Source organism: Carettochelys insculpta, chromosome 13 (genome assembly GCF_033958435.1).
Source record: "Carettochelys insculpta isolate YL-2023 chromosome 13, ASM3395843v1, whole genome shotgun sequence".
Classification (NCBI taxonomy): domain Eukaryota; kingdom Metazoa; phylum Chordata; order Testudines; family Carettochelyidae; genus Carettochelys; species Carettochelys insculpta.
The window spans coordinates 27,097,018-27,118,725 of record NC_134149.1 but is presented as its reverse complement, the minus strand read 5'-3'; the positions used below and the strand labels follow the sequence as shown (position 1 = coordinate 27,118,725).

The window sequence follows — 21,708 nt, the reverse complement described above, 5'->3', positions numbered from 1 at the left end:
CCTTTACTGAGAACTTGTAGTGCTGATATAGAGGAGATATTACTGCATGCCAGCCAGCATTAAGCAAGAAGTAAGTAGATGCCTTGTCTGTTTTTGTAATTATTGAGGTCTGTAGCCTAAAACCCCTTAACAAAGGCTTAGCTACCTTACAAGCCTCTTGGATCACCTTTAAAATGTACTTTTAACTATTGAATCTATATGACTGTTACATTGTTATTTCCTGTGATTCTGTGGCCAAAGCTATTGCCAGCACACACACACTCCAGTTTTGCACCAAAACTGAAGCCCTCGTTTTAAAAGCAGTTTTGCATAAAAGCATTTCTGCTTCTAGAATTTATGGTTGAAGAAAACCTTCAAGAAGTAGATCAGCAACAGGCAACTTAGCTTTCCAAGGGAGCCACATGAGTGACCCTCCTTTCTCTCAGTGGGCTGCAAGATTGTTGTAACCATGATTATCTCCCCAGATAAGTTCAGCTAGCAAAACTACCCTAAGTACAAAATTTGCTGGGTGTGCCGATTGAACTGTAGCACTACTTGGATTGGATACAGAGGTGGCACGTGGTTCTTACGGTCAGTGGTGTCATAATGCATCCTCTGATCTGACATCCTCAATTCATCTCCAAACCTCAAACTGTTTTCCTGCATAGCAAGATTAGACCTTGGGGAATTGATCAGGAGTCCCTGGCAGAGGGTGGCTCCTTACCTCTTCTGTTTTGCGCCTGAGGATATTGGCCTGCTTCTGGAAGTCTCGTTCTAGCTTAAGCAGCTCATACTGCCTCTTTCGATCCTGAAGAGAAAAAACTGGGTGGGTCAAAATGTTGCAGGTCATATAAAGACATGTTTTACCGTGCATTTGTTAACCCAGGAGCATGAAATAGACATTTTACGTGCTTTATGACAAACACTGATCGTTGTAAGATAGAGCTGACTTAAAATTCCAATGGCCCTTGTTGCACTAGACCAGGGGTCAGCACCCTGTGGCTCCAGAGGCGCATGTGACTCTGAGATCTGCTGCCGCTGACTCCTCTTGAGGCTCCAGAGGCTGCCACCGCTTACACAAAAAACTAAATTCAGTTGCCTACTGTTGAACCAACTAAATTTAGTTTTGTTGTTTAAGCAGTGGCAGCTGGAGCTACTCAGCAGTCAGCTGTGGCAGGGAGCCGGGCAAAGAAAGGTGGCTGGATGTCTAAGCTGTCAGGAGAGTTGTGGAGAGGGCAGCCAAGCCTGCCCCTGGCAGAGCTATGCAATTGTGCTGGGGAGGAGGAGGAGATGGTGGGGAGCAGCAGAGGGAGGCGGCCGTGGCAGAACTGTGTGCGCTGATGTGAGTTAAGCCTGAAGCGGGGAAGGAGGTTGGGGTTAAGGGGGGTTAAGCCTGGAGACAGGGGTCAGACTTGGGGGCTGAGGCAGGTAAAGACTGGAGATGGGAGCAACAACATTCTAACTGGTACAAACTACTGTGTACACCCTGTTCTTCAAATAGGGGTGATAATCACAGTCTGACTTTATTTTTTAAGGACCGTCTCATATTCATGTGCATTGAGGCTCCTGAAGGACTGACTTTGTAACTGAATTTGAAAAAATGGCTCTTCTCGCTATTTTGGTTGCAGACCCCTGCTCTAGACAGTGGTTACCAACCTATTAATTGTGATTGATTGAGCCTGGGGAGTCTCCCAGGCGATCACGATCAACATTCAGCAGGTTCCCTGCCTGCCCCAGCTCACTGATGTCTTCCCAGGCCCAGGTGGGTGGAGGGGGAAGAAGTGTCTGAATTCTGCTCCTGGCCACAAGCACCACCTCCTGCAGCTCTCATTGGCCAGGAATGGGAAACGATAGCCAATGGGAGCTGGTGTGGCAGTGCCAGAGGGGGACCACGTGCAGAGCCACTGCTGCCCCCAAGGCCACAGAGGCTTGTTGGCCTCTTGTGAGAGAAGTGGGTAGAGCCCTGCGAGGATACAAACATCTACTTGCCGACAGACATCAGCATCTCCTGAACCACAGGACTCTACTCCCAGCAGCCTCTGCAGCTAAAGGAGAGAAGTGCAGTGCCACAGCTCCCAATCCAGCACTCCATGCCAGCAGCAACTCCCAGCTATGCAGCTGTACCACTCCAGGCACTACCACATCTCCTCGTCCAGGGTAGCACAGTCTTGCTTGTGGCGAGGTTGAGGGCAGTGCAGCCCCATGGTGGGCAGGAGCGGGGTGGTGTGGTGCACTGGCTCTCCCAGCTCCTGGGAGTAAAGCTCTATAAATCAGCAGATATCAACACGTAGACATTTGTTTCAACACAGTACTCTGTGGAGGGGTTGGGGCCGTGCCTGCCCTTGCTTTGCCTTGAAGAGTAACTGCCACCCTGGGGAAGCCTGCACTGCTACCTGCAGCCCCATCCCAAAGCCAGCACTCCACATCCCCTCTGCACTCTGAACCCCCTCCTGAACCCATATCCCTGGCTCTGAGCCCCTTCGTGAACCCCACACCACAGCCTTGAGCTCCCTCCCAGAGCCAGCCCCTGTACACCCTTCTGCACCCCAATCCACATTCCGAACGCCAACTCCCTTCCCCCTCCCAGGAAAAGGGAGAGGGTAGGACAAAGAGAATGACAGAGTGGGGTGGGGCTTTGGGTAGATCCTGGATTGCCCTTAAATTCCAAATGTAGTTTAGACCACTGCTCTAGAATATGGCATTGTACATCTTTTGAGGGCTAGAACTATCCTGCTCACAACACCTGGAAACAAGGCCATGCTCACATTCAAGTGGCACAGTCCTGAATACAACAATCTGATTTGATTACATTAACCACTGTAATAGTAACAATCTTCACTATTTGCTTATGTAGTATATTCCCAATATACCCTTAAAAGGGCTTGTGGTAAAGGTACCTTTAGGTACTAGAGCAGTGGTATTTCTTTTGCTATTGATCTGAATTGTGATCACTCTTTTGGCAGACCTCAGAACCTCAGACATATGCAAATTGTCAATCTGCCCATAACACATGCAAACGGTGAAAGATGGCAGCCTGCCACTCAGGGTTATACAGAGCAAGAGGCTTTCTGACCTAGTTGTTATTGCCAAGGCACTACACAGAAGTTATATTTTTAGATGTCTTTTTGTACATGGAGCAGAGTTTCTCAGGCAACCCCTCAGGTAAGTAGCACATGGCCAGCAGTGGCTTCTCAGGTTATTAACAGCTCACTTACCCGTTCTTTCAGCTGAATCACTTCCTTGTCCTTCTGCTGCTTCCACTGTCTAAATTTCTCAGCATCCTCTTTCATCTGGCGCATCAGCTGTACCCGCTGATTTTTCATTTCCTGCAGGAGGAAAGTTACTTCAATATTTAGATATTGGACAGTTCCCCCCCGGCCCCCCAAGCACTCTTGAGAAGAAGCTTTCTTGAAACTTTGCTAACCTGAAGCACCAGCTTTTTGAGGATCTCAGTGCTGGAAAAAATTAGAGGGAACACTGTTCCCTATCCTCTTCAGTGGGTGGTTATGTGCATTAGTATGGAGATGATGTACTTCACATCACCTTCATACTGGTGCACATAAAATTAACATGGAGGGGATGGGACCTCAGGGTTCATAGTGTGGGAGAAGGTTCAGGCCTGGGGCAGAGGGTTGGGACGCAAGGCTAAGAGGGCTCCAGCTGGGGGTGAGAGCCCTGGGGCAGAGGCAGGGGCAGGGATGAAGGACTCAATGTTGAGGTGCAGGAGTGTGAGGTCTCGGGCTGGGGATACAAGCTAAGGGAGGGTGCCAGTTTTGGAGAAGGCTTGGGGGTGAAGAAGGATGCTCTGGGGCAACTGTGGGGAGAGACTCACCCAGCTCTCTCTCCTTGCAGGAACCTGTAGGCGTGAAGGAAAGCTTAAGGGCCTGATTGAGGCCAGGGCCTCCACAGCTGAATTGTGGCCTGGGTAGGAGCCAGGTGGGGATTGGACTGCTTGTGGTAGAGTCTAGGCTGTAGCCAGGCAACCCCAGCTGGTTGGAGGGCAGGCTAGTTTTGGGGTGAGTGTGGGGCAGCTCTCCTCCAGCTGCCACAGATCCCTGGTGTGTATCTTTGCTAAGCACCTGCCCAGCACTAAATAGACAGCTGTGCGGCTGCTCAGCTTACAGGGAACTTAGATAGGAAACCATCTCAATTTTATAGACCTGGAAATTGAGTCAAGTGATATGCCCAAAACATGGACTAAATAAATAGTACAGGCAGATTTGACTCCCATGCCAGTGATTATACTATAGGAACCTGCTAGCCAGTACACCATTAGTATGGCTAGTCACATAACTACAGGTACATGAGTCTTGTAATGCACAGGCTATTGCCAACCTAGTAACATGGAAGGTTTTTAACTTCTGTCTGGAAGTTGCTCCATTAGATGGAGCTCAGAGGCTGCAGATGGCAGGGTTAGTTACCCGAATCTCCTGGTTCAATTTGGAGACTGTGCGCTCTGTAGATTCTTTGAGCTTCAAGAGTTTTGACTGTTCACTCAATTTCTTCTTCAGATCATTCATTTGTCCTTCCAACTCCTGTAGTCTTCTCCTGCGGCGCTCACTCAGCCTGCAAAGGATCACTGTATAAATGTATGCCTAGCAATGCTATTCTGCATGAATAGACGCCCCTTCTCCTTACTGTGAAAAAAAGACCCACAACTGCCATCCCTCACTCACCCCAGGACCTGACCATTGTATAAAGCAGAGTTTAGACACTCTGGTTGTGCTTGTCAACAACTCATTCAATCCAAAGGGAAGGCTGGAAGGGAGATGCACACTAGAAATATTTCCAAGAGTAAGCAGAATGGTTGATTCTGCACAAGCTAAGAACATCTCAATTATGAGATTGGTTCCTTTCAAGTGACTGAGAGAAGATTACAGTGTAAACATACCTTAAACTCCCAAAGACACAGATATCAGCGAGTCTTAGAGCCCAGAATAAATTACTCTAGCTTGCAACTTTTACACTACAGAGCTAAAAACAACAGTGAAGACATTTGAACTCAGACAGGAGTCAAGACATGGAGACCCTCCCTTCCTCTCCGGTTTTCAGACACTGGGTCCCAGTCCTCACCTGTACATCTTCACTGTTATATTTTTAGCTCAATAGTGCAAACAATTTATTGGCTCCAGGCTTCTAATCTCTTGCTTTAAGGCAGGAGTGCACAAAATTGGTGGTGGTGGTGGATGAAAGAGGTGCAAAATTTCAAAAAGGGGGCAAAGTACAATCAGCTCCCCCGACTCCACTGCCTTTCAGCTCAGCCTTGCTGCCTGCCTCTGTCTACTGGCTTCATTTTCAGTGCCAGCTTGAAGCCAGAACCCAGATCAAAATAGTACCTCTGTTTAAAATAACTGCTCGGTTATCCAAAAGTTCAGCTGTTCATCAAGCCATTTGCAAAGAAACAGGAATTTACTTTAATCCTGGTCTCATTTCTACTCTCTAACCAGCAGATGGCAAAGCACTATAAGATAAATAAGTCTGACAAATCCTCCCCAACCAATCAAATCAAGTATGCATTATTCTCATTTTATTGATGAAAAACTGAGGCACAGAGAAGGGAGAGAACTATCCAAGATCACAGTCTGTAAGCAGGACTAGGAATCATTCTTTGGCTCTCTGTCCTGGGCCTTTAGTCTCACAGGCCTCCCTTTTTAGCTCCCAATTCCTAGCAGGGTGCACTAAATCAGAACAGATATTCTATAAGAGAAACTGAAAATTTACTCAGAGCTGGAGAATATTTCCCCTCCCAAACTTTATGTCAGTCTATAGGATAAAACCCTGATTCAGTAGGCCCCACTGTAGTGCCAAAAATGAACCTTTCCACTGCCTCAAAATATGCTCACCGTCTCAATGAAGGAAGTTTGAAAGCTGGACAAGAGATTCCCCAAAGCAGCCAGGGCCTGGCAGGGTTGTGAAATCAACTCCTTAGATTGGTTGACTGCGTAGCGTGGTGATTAAAGACAATACCCAGCCATTGAAGTGCGCTGAACTACAGGCTGAACCTCTCTAATTTGGAACAATCATCTAGCAACATCTGTAATCCGGCATGATTTTAGTTAGCCAAACAGCCACTTATACATGTGGCCAAGTTCCCCATGGTTAGTTACATAAAGTTTGTTTCCCACCACCAGAGTTCTGTGATGTTGTTTAAGAGCCCAGTAAGCAAAGAAAATGCTGGTAATGCTGTTAGACAATACTGATCTCCTGTGATCCAGAAAACTGTCATCCGGCACCAGTCAGGTCCCAAGGGTGCCAGATTAGAGAGGTTCAACCTGTAGCAGATTTACCCCTGGGACTTAAGTCATGAAGTGGACAAGCCCATTCATTGCAACTCCATTTGGAATTTAGGATTTTATGTACATCAATATCTAATAGAGCTTTACATGCCAAGTGCCAGATTTAAAAAGAGATCATCTACTGGACCCAGTCTGCTTGGCTTTTCTAACCAGACTTACTTTGCTTGGTTAACATCCTTCTTTGCAGTGTGAAGTGCAATGATCAGCTCCTCCTTCTCTTTTTGCAGACTGCTGACCTCCAACTCCAGGTCTTTGATATTAGTCTAGAAAGGAGACAGACGCAGAGTGCTTCAAGCTCCAAGTCTTCAAATGCCAAATATGAGAGACAAAGCTAGATAAGGCCTTGGAAGTGATTTCTTTTCAATGGGTTGGACAACTGCAGTGATTTCTGATCCCTCTGACAACAGTACAGTAGATGGCCCCGTGCAGTAGCTGGGAAAGCCAGATCAATACACAGCTGCAGCTAGCCCTTTTGCTTAGCAGTCACATTTTGATCAAAATGCTCACGTGGGGTCAAAGTGAAATTCCAACACTTACGGGAGAGAGGGAGCTGGTTCAATGGAAGCACAATGGCAATTACAAGACTTGTATCATGGCCAGCAATGGCTGAATTCCACAGAGGCTAAGTTGTGCCACAGTAGTTCTACTCTGTGGAATGAGTGGGAAGACTGGGTCTGCATGGAACAGTCAGTGGCCAGTGTCCAATCATAAGGACTTTCTGCTTAATAGACCCATACGCAGACATTCAGATGCAGTAGTTTGCCACTTGTGAGAACCTGCAGCTAGACAACCAGCACACCAGAGACAGCCTGTGACACAAGATTCAGCCCCGTCACACCACATTGGAAGGAAACATGGAGTTCTCACTACGAGAGCCATTAAGGGACTCCTCCTGTTTTGGTGAATCCCTTCTCTCAATAGCATTAGAAAATGCACACATATGGGGTGAGGAAGAGAATGACACTGGACACACTTCCATGGGCCTTCTGGAAAAAGGAGTGATTACCTGGTATTGGGAATGAATGGGCTCCAGCTGGCTGTCATTTTGGGTCATTTTCTTGGCCAAGGCTTCTTTCAGAGCCAGGGCTTTATTTAATTCTACCAGCGCTTTGGACATCTCTGCCTGGCGGAGGGCATGCTGCGTGCTGAAAGCATCTGGGGATCTCTTGCTGTCCTGGCTGTTTTCTGCTTGCTGGAATATAGACAATTAGCAGCCAGAAGAAGCCATTTCTAAGGAGCTCTCCAATGCTAGTGGTGGCAGTTTGAACACAGAATTAGCAGCACAAGTGAATAATACTGAAGTTAACATTTTCTACAAATACTGTTGCTAACTTTAAAATTTTAAGGTGGGGAAAAAAATAATGTAGAAAATATTCTAAACAGGAAAACATACAATAAAGAGCACAGAAGGATGGTAGGAAGTAACTACATACTGTACACATGGGATAGGAGAATCGGGGGCGGGGAGAGATGCAGCTACTGGAGTGAAGGAGAATATTTACTGTCAAAATAATCTGCCATGTCAGACTCCACATACTTACAGCATCAGTTTCTTGCTCAGAGTTTGCCATCTCGGAAACAACTTCCATGGATGCTGCTGCATAGGCAGCACTTTCATCCTGTGTAGGGCAAACAGAGCACTTTAACGCAGAGCAGAAGCCTGAGATGAGAAGTGCAGTTAACAAGGGCTCCTTGCTGCCCAGTTAGAGAAACAAAGGCATCTGTAGGCTCTCTGCTAAGCTGAGAAAACACTTCTTTCTGGGAAGAAAAGGCCACTGGTATCCATTTTAACTGAAGCAGTGAATGCTCTTCTTAACTGAGTCTCAACTACTAGACAAAGTTGCTCCTTTTCAGACATTTTCCACACTGCAGAATTGACAGCCAGTTCCTCGTGGAGTAATTGGAGCTTTGTGGAACATCCAAGAAGGGGCACATAGAAGCATTCTATATTAGACAACGACATGGACAGTCTCAAAAAATTCCAGCTCTCTCGACTGGGACAGTGTAACTAGAAATACAGAAGCTAAAATAAATAAATGCTGGACTTCCAAAAAGAGTAGTTTTAAACCCTGAACTACCTAGTCTTTGGACTGTACATCTGTGCAATCGTCTCACTTTCCAGCATTCTTCAGAGTAAATGAGTCTCCTCAGGAGTGAGCAGCTATTGAGCATAAAATGGTTATTTTGTGGTGTTTACTCCTGGGGGAATTTTGCAGCCAGTGTAAGGTGCAGAATTTATACTTCTACAGATTGCTTGGCTCTCCCACAGAAATATGGGGGAGCCAAGAAATCTGAAGGGAGCACTTGCCCTTTTGGCAGCAGCTTAGCCATGTCTGCCGGAAGCAACTGGCAATGGAGAGCAGATCACTGTGAGAAAGGGAGGAGGAAGGTTGTGCACATGTGTGGTTCCTGGAAAAATGTTAAAGGGATTGGGCACCTGCCTGCATGTAAAACAGTGAGACACTCACTATCCCTGTGGTCACCGACTCCTGGACTTGGAGGCATAGGGCTATGTGAAGGAGGCTCTGCTCTGAGACAGAGCAGAAACTTGACCAAACAGGCAGGCTGCTAATGTTCGTTAATTGTTCCCATTCTTAATCAGTTGAGGCTCTTGTACCTTGCCAGAGTGGTGTAAAGGAGCATTATTGTGACAATAACTGAATCCTCAGCTAAGAAGGTGTGTGCATTTTCTGGCTTTTTTCATTAATCAGAAAGGCACACTGGGGTTAGATTCCAGCTCAGTCTCTATTTTACTTATCCATTCAAAAATAAAGGAGGACCCTGATCAGCAAAACAGTGTGACTATACTATATCAAAGTCTGAGCAATGTAAAGCCACATTTTGTTTTATGGAATAGCAAATACAAAAATAAAAGTAATGCAATTTAAATGAAAGTCCAGAACTACAACCAAGACCCTGTGTTCAGGTTATCGAGTATTTGTGACAACTTTCAAGCACTTAGGAATCGCTGAGCACAGATTCCCATTTTTTGTGTGGTAGTATAAATACTAGTGTGACCGGTTGGCATTATTTTTACAAAATATACAGAATTTGAGATTTTCTGGAACAGAATTTTGGAGTAGGCTTTGAAGTTTCAGCAGGAAGCCTGTATTAAAGTAACTTGCTAAAAGCCATTTAGCAACCACACATCTGAGCACAGGGTTTATTTGGCAGTGATATGAAGAAGAAGTCATTACCTAGCAGAGTATAACCATACCATTGGGTACTTCTCAGTACGAAACTCATTTGGCGTATAGATCTTCCCATTCCAGAGGTCAGTTCTTACCTGCAATTGGACTATTACTTGCTGCAGATTACGAATCACTTCCACGTTCTCTTTGAGCTCCTGATCCTCCAAAGTTTCTACCAGCTTCTGCAAATCAAGTTTGCACCTGAAAAATTCAGATATCCACAGGTCAATAATCCACAGGCCTTGCTTGGTAATTGCATGTCTGACTGCGCAATAGATAGGATATTGCTCAGTCACCCTCCTTGCATACAAATGGATTTTGAAATACCAGATGCAGAACAAGTCAATTAAAACAGGCAATGTTGTAAGGCACTTCTGTAACATAGGAAGCACATGAAACTGGGTGGGACTTACGCAGCATGCTGCCGGAGTTCTTCTAGTTTCACATTCATCTTATCGTTTTCTTGTTCTGTCTAAGAGACAAGCAATTAGACACTCAATTATAGAAGGAGAGATAAGATAGTTGCTTCATCATTCTGTACTGAATCACAACGCAAGCCACCTTAACGGCAGTTTGTGCATAATCATGGCAAGATTAATTCCCTTCAAACGAAGGTCAGGGCATGGCTACACTACAAGCAAAAGTGGATCTAAGCTATGCAATTTTAGGTGCATTAGTAGCGTAACTCACGGGGGCACAAGGAAGTTTTGGGGAAAAATGCCTGACCCCAAGCCCCTGAAGCTGGCCAGGGGGCAGCTCTATGCTGGGGACAGGGAAGAAGTCATCACAGTAGGCCCAGCTCCAAGGCAGGGAGACTGCAGAGCTTTGCACACCACAAAGCCTCATGCTGTCATCCCTCCTCCACCCCCCACCCCGCCACCCTGTAGGAGCTAGACCTGCTGGCTACTCCTGAGGCATAGTGGGGTGCCTCAGAAAAGGCACGTTCCAGCAGCCTGCCTTAGTGCTTCTGACTAGGAGCTGCCCAGGGAAGCCCAAGCCCCACACTACTTTAACCCACAGCCCCCTCCTGTATTCCAGTTCCCTTGGCCCCATCCCCCAGACTCCTACACCTCAAACACCTCATTCCCAGAGCCCTTGCATCCCAAACCTCCTCTGTCCCAGCCCTCAGCCCATCAACCGTAGCTTCATCCCAGCGCTCACACCCTCAGCCAGAGCCCTCACACCCCTGTACTCTAACCCTCTGTCCCAGACCTTGGCCCCCTCCCACACACAGAACCCCAGGCTCCACTCCCACCAATGAATTTTGTTATGTGCACCAATATAAAAGTGGTGTGTCATGTATCACCTCCATATTGGTGCACACAACAAAATTCGTTCCACTCAGCAGCAGGAAAAGTTAGATGGAACACTGACTTTTCTGCAAAGCCAATACAAGAGTGGGTCTTAGCCAGTTTTGGAAGAAGTTGACATGGAGCACACATTTTGACTTGTTTTACCCTGGAATCAGTCTGGCAATACGACCACCACAGGCAAATGATCTAAATGGTCAGTGTGCAGAGCGACTGATGGGAAAGTCTGGGAGACAGAGAAGGTGGTATTTAGTGTCGTACTCCAGTGGGTAATGTATTTTCAGAGCAAAGTGCAATGTATTCCAATTCCAGTGGACTGGAGTCAAAACCTGCAGGCTTCAGAACCAGATACCACCTCTAACATAGAGCATATAACATACAATTTCTGGACATTTAACATGTCCCTTTCATATTTAAGTTTAGTTCTCCAAAGGAAGAAGTTCCTTACTATCCTTAAAGAACTGTTAGTGTGCTCAGCTTCCAACTGTGCCCAGGTCAGCGCCTCAGGAAACAGTAATGTGTAGCTAAAATTCTATGTAGAGAACTTTTAAGCCTTACCAGAATGATTCTCTCCAACATCTGGGCTGTCTGACTAGCTGCCTCACTCAGCCCTCGGCTTAACTTTTCATTTTCCTCCATCAGGGACTGGTTCTTCTCCATGAGGGACTGAAGATTCTCTGATGGCTCCATACTAATTTAGACACGTATTTATTATTTTAATACCAGTGAAGTGTTTACTGTTACAGATTGACAATATCCTGAATGAGCTTCATTGAATTAAATTAAACCTTATTGAACTGGTGTTAATATCGGTGAGATACATTGTACTGGAAACAAAAGTGTTTATGTACTATTGCGAGATTACAGGGAACTTCTTTAGCAGGAAAATAAAGATGACTGCAATCTCTAGAAGATATGAGGAAGTTCAAAGGTATTTTTGGAGCAATATATTTAAAACCGATTTCCTTAAGAAGTACTTTTAGGTAAAGGGAATGTAAGTTCTGTCCCTCTGGAGCCAATTTTTGAAGACATGTTTTGAGGAAAGAGAAAGAGAGAGAGAGACCTGTTAGATTCTAATTACCTGCTTCTGGAAACCCCAGTCCCTGGATCTGTATAAAAAGATGGCCTAAGCTGGTCATGAGGATACTTGTTCTCGGCTGAAGCACTGATGAACTGGCAAATACAAGCAATGCCTAGGGAGGTGTTGGAAGACTGTTCTTAACAGATCCATATTAGGCCTGATCTACATACCACAGCTACGTCAATACACACAAGGGTTTTAGCTAGGGGATATAGGCGATAACAGTGTTATTTTCCTTGCAGGGTCTGTCCTGAAGTAGGAGACTTCTGGGTACTCATCTGTTTCTGTCAATTTGTTTCCTTACTTCTTCACCTAGGTATTTAAGTTTTAAGACTGCTTGATAAAGATCTTGTACTTCACATTCACCAACTGCAACTGTCAGAGGTTGGTGTATGTGTGTAGCAAGTGGACATGAATGTTCTTTCCCTTTTAGAAGTTCCAGTCTCTCAATTTATTAACTTTTTAATCTGTTTTTGTCTCACAGCTCATCGGATCACACACAAACAAGAGGTGTACTGAAAGTGTTATATTTTTACGTGTGCAGGAGCCACCACATGATTCTGACCAGGCCACGAAAGAAAAGGGGGACAGGATGGAGCATGCATCACTACATTACTTTGGCTCTCTGGTAAAAACAGCCTTCAAAGCCTCCACATCATATAGCTTTGCACTGAGATCTAATAGTTCACATATCTGGCTATTCAAATTCAGCTGGCAGTTGCTCCACCACTGTGCTCCACACTAGTAGAAACTTTTCCCACTTTGCTTCAAGTATTATGCAGGACCCAGCACGTAACTCTAACTATTGGGATAACATATGATTAAAGAGTGCCAGTGACACTTCAAAATGACCAGAAGCACATTCAACTGCTACTGTGCACCTGCTGAGCCAGTGTATTAATCATTCCTTGGTGCTGTCAAGATGCTAGTTGTGTGATTTTATGAGCCAAGGGAGATTAGGGTAGGCTCCCTACTGCCACGTTAACATCCACAGTGGTAATCCAACAGTTGGAAAAGAAAGACCCTGCTTGTAGCTTTCTGACCAGTCCTGAATTCTAAATGATGCAGCTGTCAGGCAGCTTTCCTGAACAGCCCACACTGTAGTCAAAGTGTCCCCTGCAATCTGTCATTACTACAAACTATGCAAAAGTAGCCCTTTCTGTTGATGTACATGGTGGTCTGGTGCCAAAAGAGACATGTAGCCCATCTATTGATGCTTTCCAGTTTGGGAGCCCCACTGTTGCCATATCCACTGACTATATCATGCAGGTTGTCCAGAACAGCCCTACATAGCAGGAAGCAACTAGTGGCTCTCTATGCTCTTATTACAACAGCACCTGCAATGGATTTCCCCAACTCCAGAATGATTCCCGACTGACTGGCAGCAATCAGGCATAGCAAGTTTTCCTAATTCAAATGCTAGCCAATCCTCTATGGCAGTGTTTCCCCTACTTAAAACGTTCTCATACCCCTTTCATGACTTTGGTCTTATCGACATACCCCCTCTTCGAGTGCCATCCCAGTGTTTACCTCCAGATTTTTAGTAATTTATTTTCCGCTGCATACGCCTTGAATCCCTTTCAGGTACCACTGGCGGTATGCGCACTACACTTTGGGAAACGCTGCTCTGTGGTCAGTGCAGCTCATTCTGGTATCCTTCACTGGAGGGGTGGGGTGAGCTCAGCAGATAGTCCAGCATGGTGGCCTTTTGCATTCAAAAGTTCAACAGCCACTATTACTCATCTCAAACCCACATTATGATGCAATTCTAGTCACTGCTTATTTCTCAGGCTCCGAAACAATGTTCCACCAGCTGCTCTGTATACACGTCTACCAACCCTCAATTGTCTCTCATTATGATCCACAGCAATCTGTCCTCCAAGGAAACATTATGTCCCCTTTCAGTCACTTTTAACTGTGGCTCTGCAGATTTTCAAGGATCATGTACCCTGCACTTTTTAACACTGATGACAATAATGAAGAGCTATGCAGGCTCCATGCTTTTGTCAGAAATGGCAAACAGCGGGTCACAGTTTTTTGACAAATCACAAAAATTATGGGATACAGATAAAATGTTATGGGATGCAGACAGTTACGAACTGGGAAACTGACCCTGCTCCAGTCACTCCTATGGTTTCAGCCCCCTCATGCATTGCGAGAAATTCTCAATAGACAGGGCACTGAAGAGTGGAAAGTTGTACAACAGGATATCTACCAACAGAGCACCACACACGCCATCACTACAAGCACCAATACTTCTGGTGAGAATACATACCACTGACACAAGAACCCAAATATTAACACACACACAGGTAGTAACTGTAGCATGCCAAGATAAAAAAATGTTACAAAGAAAACCTAAAGCGAGCCCTGTAACAACACAATGACTGCTAGAGATACATTATCACTCTCTGAGAAAAAAGACCAGTCGTCATGTCTAGGCAGACTGTTTTCGTTGAAAGATACACAATGAAAGTAGGAAATTGTAGAACCTGGAAATACCGCAGTCAAAAGGACGAGAGAAACATCTCTACTTGAGAGGGGCAACTGTTGGGAAGCTGGAAGTCTAAGGGACACAGATACATTTATCCTTAAGTGTCAGAAAACTGAGAAGCTTAGAGTGTAGGAAGATGGCAAAATTAACTTTGCTTACTTATAATGATGCATTGAGATTCATAAACTATATGGCAGAAATATACTGTAGGAAAAAGTAGTATGTGATTTTACCCAATATGCATGAAAAAAAAAAAACACGATGTCACCTTTCGATTTAAAAGCACAGAGTTAAAAGCCTGCTCAGGGAAGTTTCATGGGTAATCCCAGCAATTGCCGAACAAGGCCACCTACACCTCAACTGTAAATTTACTAAAGTTTTGGGGTCAGATTTAAAATTCCCTACACGTTTCCCAAAAGAATCATGATGAAAGAGGGGCAGGATCAGTTTAAGGAAGGGAAATAACCAGTGAAACCTGAATTCTGAATTTAACTTTTACAATCCTTGAAGGTCTTAAACAGTTACTGCATCATATAAACAAGTGGATGCTATTTAGCTAGAATCACTGTAGCTGATGTTCAGTTCAAAGTGACTTTCATTCAGGAGTAGTCGCACCCTCTACAACAGACCCAAATATACACCATTTCCTCCGTGGATTGCTAAGTGTTTGCTTTTTAAGATCGAGATAAAGCAATGGCAGTTGTTCATAGTGTTTGTTACCCTCAGCCTTTTAAGAGGTTGCTAACACTACTAAAGCATTACCACTTTTGACCAAGTTCCTCCCCATATCTCCTCTACTACAGCTAGACCATGGCATTCTTACAGAGGGTATGGCTGCACATGGAAGTGAAACATTGAGGCAATGAGATTTCGTGAACGTAACACAGGAATGAGAAAGAGGAGTTGAGAGTTACTTGGGTTGCAAATCAGTTCCTAACCTTTGCGTCAAGTGCGGTATTGAGCCTCAGAACAACAGGAGATCAAGTCTCAGTTGGGGTACAGAATGAAGTGGGCAGGGGAGAAAAATCAAGACCTTCAGTTATATTTAAGAGCATTAGTCTACAGTTCTTACTTGATAGACACTGGGAGCGTCCCTCCATGGGCTTGCAGCAACAAGACCTGCAGTTGCTGTACCTAGAGGGAAACAAATAGTTACACAACTTGGAATCTGCCTCTTCTATAGCATATGCTGATTCCTGAAAAATTGCTGGAGCTGCAGGACTTAGTAGAAAATGACTAAGAGGGAGCTCTTCCTCTTAGTCAGTCTCAACAAATGCTCCAGTGTTACTTGAACAGTGTTGCCTTTCATAGGATACACAAGATAGTTATGAGAAAATCTTCACTGAGGATCTCCTGGCATTCTTGTTGGAGATTAGGGGCAGCATTATCCTTTACGTCTTAGCCAAACTAGAATTAACTAGATTTGCCTGCATGTGATTGCATATGGATCCTTCTATGTCTCCCATCCAAATCAAGGCAGTATAGCTGTGTAATGTTTGCTATGTGCCATTTTTCACTCCAGAGATGCCTGTACTTTGGTGATTTTTGAGACTCACCTGAAAGTGGAGAAAAGAAATGTTCTACCTGCAGCAACACACTGTGAAGAATCTCAAGCATCATGTGGCATTAGAGAAGCCACTGAATACAGATAAAAACATTTAAGACTTTCTTTAACATGACCCATAGCTAAGTGAGTTCAATGCCAATTTCTCTTTTGAGAGCTGCTGCAATGAGTATTTTCTAACTTTTGCTATGCACAACACATGCTTCCCAGCCTCCAGCTAAAGGAGTCAAGTGTCCAGTACCTGCTGCTTTAGATGATTTAGTTCTGCTGCTTGAGGATCAATGTTGACTATAGGTTTGTTTTTGATTTTTCTCGCCCTGTCAGCATAGCGCAAAGTGTTTAAGGTTTCTTCTAGATTGGAATCTGCAGGACTCACACAGGCAATCATGAGAGTGTGGCTATTACCACCCAAGGAATCTGAAGGCAAACAGAATAGGACAGAGCATTATTGCTTTGAGAGACAGTGAAAATGGTGACATACTTTAGTGATGGAAAACCCACACCTGTAAGAATGCACACTGCCCATAAAACAAAATAGACTAACACAAACAAGAGATTATGACTGACGTGCTATTTGTGTAAATACCCAACAGCTTAAAGCAGCTTCCCAGCTAGAACGTCCCACTGAAATAAGAACATAAAAAAAGGCCATAATGGGTCAGACCAAAGGTCCATCTAGCCCAGTATCCTGTCTTCCAACAGTGGCTACTGCCAGGCGCCCCAGAGGGAGCAAACAGAACAATTAATCGTCAAGTGATCCCTCTCCTGTCAGGCATTTCCAGACTTTAACAAACAGAGGCTAGGGACACGATTCCTAACCGTTTGGGCTAATAGTCATTGATGGACCTATCCTCCCTGAATTTATCTAGTTCTTTTTTAAACCCTGTTGAAGTTCTGGTCTTCACAACATTCTCTGGCAAGGAGTTACATAAGCCTACCATGCTCTGTGTGAAGAAAAATTTCCTTTTGTTTGTTTTAAACCTGCTACCCATTAATTTCATTTGTTGATCCTTAACTGAGATTTCGCCCCATCTACTTCTTCCTCTTTGCCAAAAAGTCAAAGCACATTTTTCATTTTTCTACATCTGCTATTTTGCCTCCTGTTTCTACTGCAAACGCTGGTAGTTTGACTCCACGTGCCTCTTAGGGGATTCTCTTCACGTTAAGCAGATACATAATTCTGTATATCAGTGTTCCAGATATTCTTATTTCTGCTGGCTTCAGCATCCCTGGCAGCAGAAATGTCATGGATACCTTGGACAGCCAAACACCAGATCTGGCTTTATTCTCCCTCCATCTGAGGAAACATTTGATGAACTGACCAAATATAATGTCCTCCTGCACTTAGCTGCCTAGCATAGCTTTTTAATTTTGTACCAAGACTACTCACCAAGAGCCTATAAACCTAGTAAGAAGAGGCACAAATAGCTCTGCTCAAACAAGCTTACTCAGCTTGGTATCTTACTAAAATGATTACAGCACCATAGTTTATGTTTTGAAAGACAAAACATACCATGAAAAAGGGTTTTCTGTACTAAGTTACTGCATTGTGAAAAGGAACACTGAAAAATTTAGTAAATTTCCTTTTTATTCCCAGACTTGACTCAATATGAAGACCAAAAATTCTTATCAGTAATTGAGAGTACATGACAACATTCCTGCAACATGCTTATCACAAAATACATTATAAATGTCAAAAATTCAGAGTTAAGGTAAACTTAAGAAATCTAAAACCACATTACGATACAAGTATATTATTAAGGGACACAGCTTTTTACCTGTGCCCTGTAGTATCATGGTGCAGTAACCTTTCCAATTATGATTCACTGATACTAGTGATTGTGCCTCCAGACTAGAGAGATCTATTTTAAAACGGCAGTTCAGTATTTCTCATGTTTCTAACCTTACAAGGTCAATGGAGGGTAGAGTTAGAGTTGTTTAACCCCTACGCCAGAGCAATTGAACTGAAAGGCAAAAGAACACAGAGGGCTTAAAGGCCATGGGCGTGAGGCGCAACCATATTCATTTCTTGTTAGCAGGAATGAAACAAACATTCTTGTCCTGAGGGTTATACAGCATTATTGTGTTATGTATTTTTTAATATACAACAGAACTATCCTCTTACCTTGCAGCAGCCGTGTTAACTTGGAGTCTCTGTAGGGAACAAAGCCACCTTTTTTATTTTCATCGCCAAGAGCACTGATTACATTCCCCAGACATAGTAAGCCTCTGTTAATGTTAATTCCTGCACACAAACAAATTCCAAAGTAAGAGCAAAAAAAACCAAACAGAAGCTTGTTTTATTACTATTTATGCCCTACCACTTGCTAATAAAAGCTACAAAAATCTAGAAAATTGAGAGGTTTAGTCCTTGTAGAAAAGCTCCACTTTCCAGAAGGAAATTCCTGATCCCTATGCCTTCTTCCTACCTTCACATAAAAAGTTTACTGTGGAAGGATATGACCATGGTTACCACACAGATGTGCTACAAGGATCCATATGGGCATAGCAGGTTAATAACCTTCAGTGTTGTCCTAATCCTCAGTGCAGCAGCTCTCTATCTATGCAGTCAGTCTCCTAAAGGAAGGCTAGGCAATGTGCAGAACTTTAAAATCTCTGGCTGTCAGCCCCAGATGACTGTGGGTCATGTAGAAGGGCTGTGCACACCTGGGAGGCAGGGATAAAGGCAATGGCAGAAGTTCCAGAACATGGGTTCTGGTTTCTCCCTCCTTTGGCACAGCAAGGCTCTGGTTGTCAGCCCTGGGGTAGCAAAAGCAGTGCAAAAGGGTGGCTATGGGGTACTAAGTCTGCTCTGAAAAAGTGATATCACTTTTCACGTTGCCACACTTCTGTGCTGCTGCTGATCCATGGTTCCTTGAGAGCTGGGTGCCTGAGCAGCAACTGCTACTCTTTGCTCTACCTTCAGAGCTGGATAGTGGTGTACTTGGTGGGGCAGGGACAGTCAATAAATGATTACAGACACAGAGAAGGGTAAGCCTGATCAAGTAAGTTTGAGAATTATTTCTCTTGCCAATAAAAGGAGAATTCACTTTTGGGGTTTTTTTTTTTTTTTTTTATAAAAACATGAGATTGAGAAGTGAGGGGCTGGAAGGAGGGCAAAAAAAAAAAAAACCCTCAAAAGATAGTGGTCTGTTTTTCCTGGATGCACTGGAGAGCCACTGTTGGCAATCTGTGCTCCACCAAAATATGAATCTTTCAGATTATTTCGTGTGTGTGAGCTAAATAACCGGATAATACAGTAAACCCTCGATTTTGCAGACCCTGATTTAGCGAACTTTGGGAACAACAGATGTCTGCCAGCCTCCCCATTGTTCCCAAAGCCTGCTTAACTGGGGTCTGTAAAATCCTGAAGCCCAGCCACCACCCCCAAAAGAGTAAGGGACTTACTGGGTCCGCTGCAGCGGAACCCTCCACAGCAGCCTGAACCACCACCAGATCCGCCGAGTGCTCCTCCCCCCAGGGGTGGGTACATATGCAGGCAGATGACACTCGCATATACGCCCGACCCCTGGGGGGAGGAGTGTGTGGTGCCTCTGGTGGCTCCTCCAGCAAGTTGCAGGCTTTTTTTTCTTTTTTTGCGCAGAGGAGGGTGGAGCTGAGGGAGCCTGGCAGGGGTAGGCGGGCAAGAAGTAAACCCTCTATTTAATGGACTTTCAGCTTTAAACAGACATCCTCCCCCCCCGAGTTAGCCCGCTAAATCAAGGGTTTACTGTAGTTTGAGAAACAGATCAAAAATCTTGCTTCCCCCTCCAACCCACTTAAAAAAAAAAAGTGCATGTTTCAGCCAAGATCCAGCTAGTTGTGCAGTCCTCAAAGCCCAGGAAGAAGAAAAAGCTTGATATATTCCTGACATAAAAGTTGAACAGAAACCTTTCAAGTGCTCATTACACTTCAAAACCCATCATAATCCTGAAAACAAGTATTTTTCTGATTTACGTGTCATCTTTGAGGTCAGAATTTCAGAGTGGTGTTCTATACTTTGTCATTTCCAGGAGTGTCAGATGTGAAGAGCACACGCTTGCACTTACAGAAGCTGTTCGAGTTTTGTTCTTACTTACCTTCCTTTAGTCGGTCTCCCTCAGCCTTAGTTTTTTTTTGCCTTTCGGAGCCAGCAAGATCTACAAGGTGTAGCTTGCAGCGAAAGCTGGCGTTCCTGTGGCAGACAGAGAAGTTGCATTCTTGAGCTAGTGCGCTATTGGAATGTGAGCAGCAAGCAGGATAGAGGGGATTTCACATCAGAAGTTATCCAGTGAGTTTAAGAGTGCATTCACATCAAGTACAGCCACCAGCTTCTGAAATAGAGTCCAATGACTGTATATCTTCAACTGAGGCAGCTTTTTCTACAGAGTCAACCAGTAATGGTTAAAGACTACCTTTTGACAGGCAAGCACGAAATCTAAAACTGTCAAGGAACAGGCTTAAATCAGAATGGTAACCTACAGAGTTCTTGCTTTCTTACTTGTCACTTTTCTTTCTCTGTTCGACTGAAATAGTGAAGATTGCATGGGACCGCGAGGACTGAGAGTTCATAGCTGTCGAGGCCACAGTTCTGGAATTGTTTCCCTGCTCCAAACAAAGGACGGTATCTTGGGCGCAGGCTACATCCCGATCTGTTAATCCTACAATCTGTGCCAAGAACGAACAAACAAACTGGTTTCATTTTCTTCCCCTACCTCCCAATATTCTGCCTTCAGTTACTACATCATAGACAGATAGTTTGTGTTTCAGCCCAGACCCTGGCTCAACAAGAAAAGCATTCAAGGAAAAATGTACATTTGCATTCTCCTATAGTGTAACAGACTTTACCGGAAAGAGATTAATGCTTATTAAGCCTATGTCTAGATTGCCGAGAACTGTTGGCAAAAGATATGCAAATTGCACAACACATTTGCTTATCTTTGGCTGATAGTTCTGTTGGGAGAGGTTTTTCTGACATTTGGCCTGTCCACACGCAGCCAAAGTAGGAAAAACCCCACTCTGTCAAGACACCCCTTCTTCCTTGTGGGACAAGGTATACAAGGATGTTGCAAGAATGCTCCCAGCAGATCCCTACCAAGTCTGGACACCTGCCCCATTGACAAAACTTTTGTTGACAGAAGCCTTCGGTCTAAACACAGCCTAAGGGACCCACTTGGACCGACTAATAGCTGCATTAACATCTTATAACACGGTCCATATTTTTTGCTAATAGTCAAATAGATCACTGACAAAAAAAAAGATTCACAAAAGCCACAACCTCAATGACTTTTGCTAAAAATATAGATAATGAAATGCAGATCTGCAGGTCCCAATGCTGCCTGAAGCAGAGCAGCTGTACAGGGGCTAAGCGCAGGTTGCAGCACCTGGGCTCTGCAGAGTGCCCCCATGGCAGCTAGCAGCTCAGGAGGGAGAGGTGGGGAGAGGTTTGCTGGCTGCCTGCAGTGGCTGGGAGCTCCAAGAGCCGCCAAAGGCGGTGGGAGTACACCACAGCTCCCAGTCCCCACAGGAAGCAGGGAACCCTGTAATTCCCAACTACCACAGCTCTTCCCGGATCTCTGCAACCTTTGTGACTAAATCATAACCTTATAAATAAGCACATCTAAAATTTCCACCTGTGCCCAGTATGCTGCAGCTAACTGGAGTCATGTCTCATCTAAAATATAGAATCCTCTGGAACTAGTGTGCAATGCTACATGAAGAGAACCATTGTTCCATGCACCCATTTTGAACACAGATACTACATATTACCAAGGTTTTTCTATGCACGGCTCCCAGCAACCCACCCGCCATTTA

At 44.5% G+C, this 21,708-nt stretch overlaps 1 protein-coding gene across 2 annotated transcripts in view; it reads right to left on the bottom strand.

Moving 5' to 3' along the window:
- Positions 1–21,708, bottom strand: part of KIF4A (kinesin family member 4A) — a 35,867-nt gene that overhangs the window by 10,585 nt on the left and 3,574 nt on the right. Inside the window, exons 5-18 of one of the 2 annotated variants that reach the window (XM_075007694.1) lie at positions 20,396–20,562; positions 19,995–20,089; positions 18,041–18,160; positions 16,157–16,332; positions 15,424–15,485; positions 11,335–11,467; positions 9,880–9,938; positions 9,562–9,667; positions 7,817–7,894; positions 7,282–7,467; positions 6,435–6,538; positions 4,401–4,545; positions 3,195–3,305; positions 704–787 (exon numbers count right to left, since the gene is read on the bottom strand). In XM_075007694.1, the coding sequence (XP_074863795.1) occupies positions 704–787; positions 3,195–3,305; positions 4,401–4,545; positions 6,435–6,538; positions 7,282–7,467; positions 7,817–7,894; positions 9,562–9,667; positions 9,880–9,938; positions 11,335–11,467; positions 15,424–15,485; positions 16,157–16,332; positions 18,041–18,160; positions 19,995–20,089; positions 20,396–20,562 (1,626 nt within the window). The remainder of the gene's footprint in view (positions 1–703; positions 788–3,194; positions 3,306–4,400; positions 4,546–6,434; positions 6,539–7,281; positions 7,468–7,816; positions 7,895–9,561; positions 9,668–9,879; positions 9,939–11,334; positions 11,468–15,423; positions 15,486–16,156; positions 16,333–18,040; positions 18,161–19,994; positions 20,090–20,395; positions 20,563–21,708) is intronic. The other variant, XM_075007695.1, reaches the window with a different exon arrangement.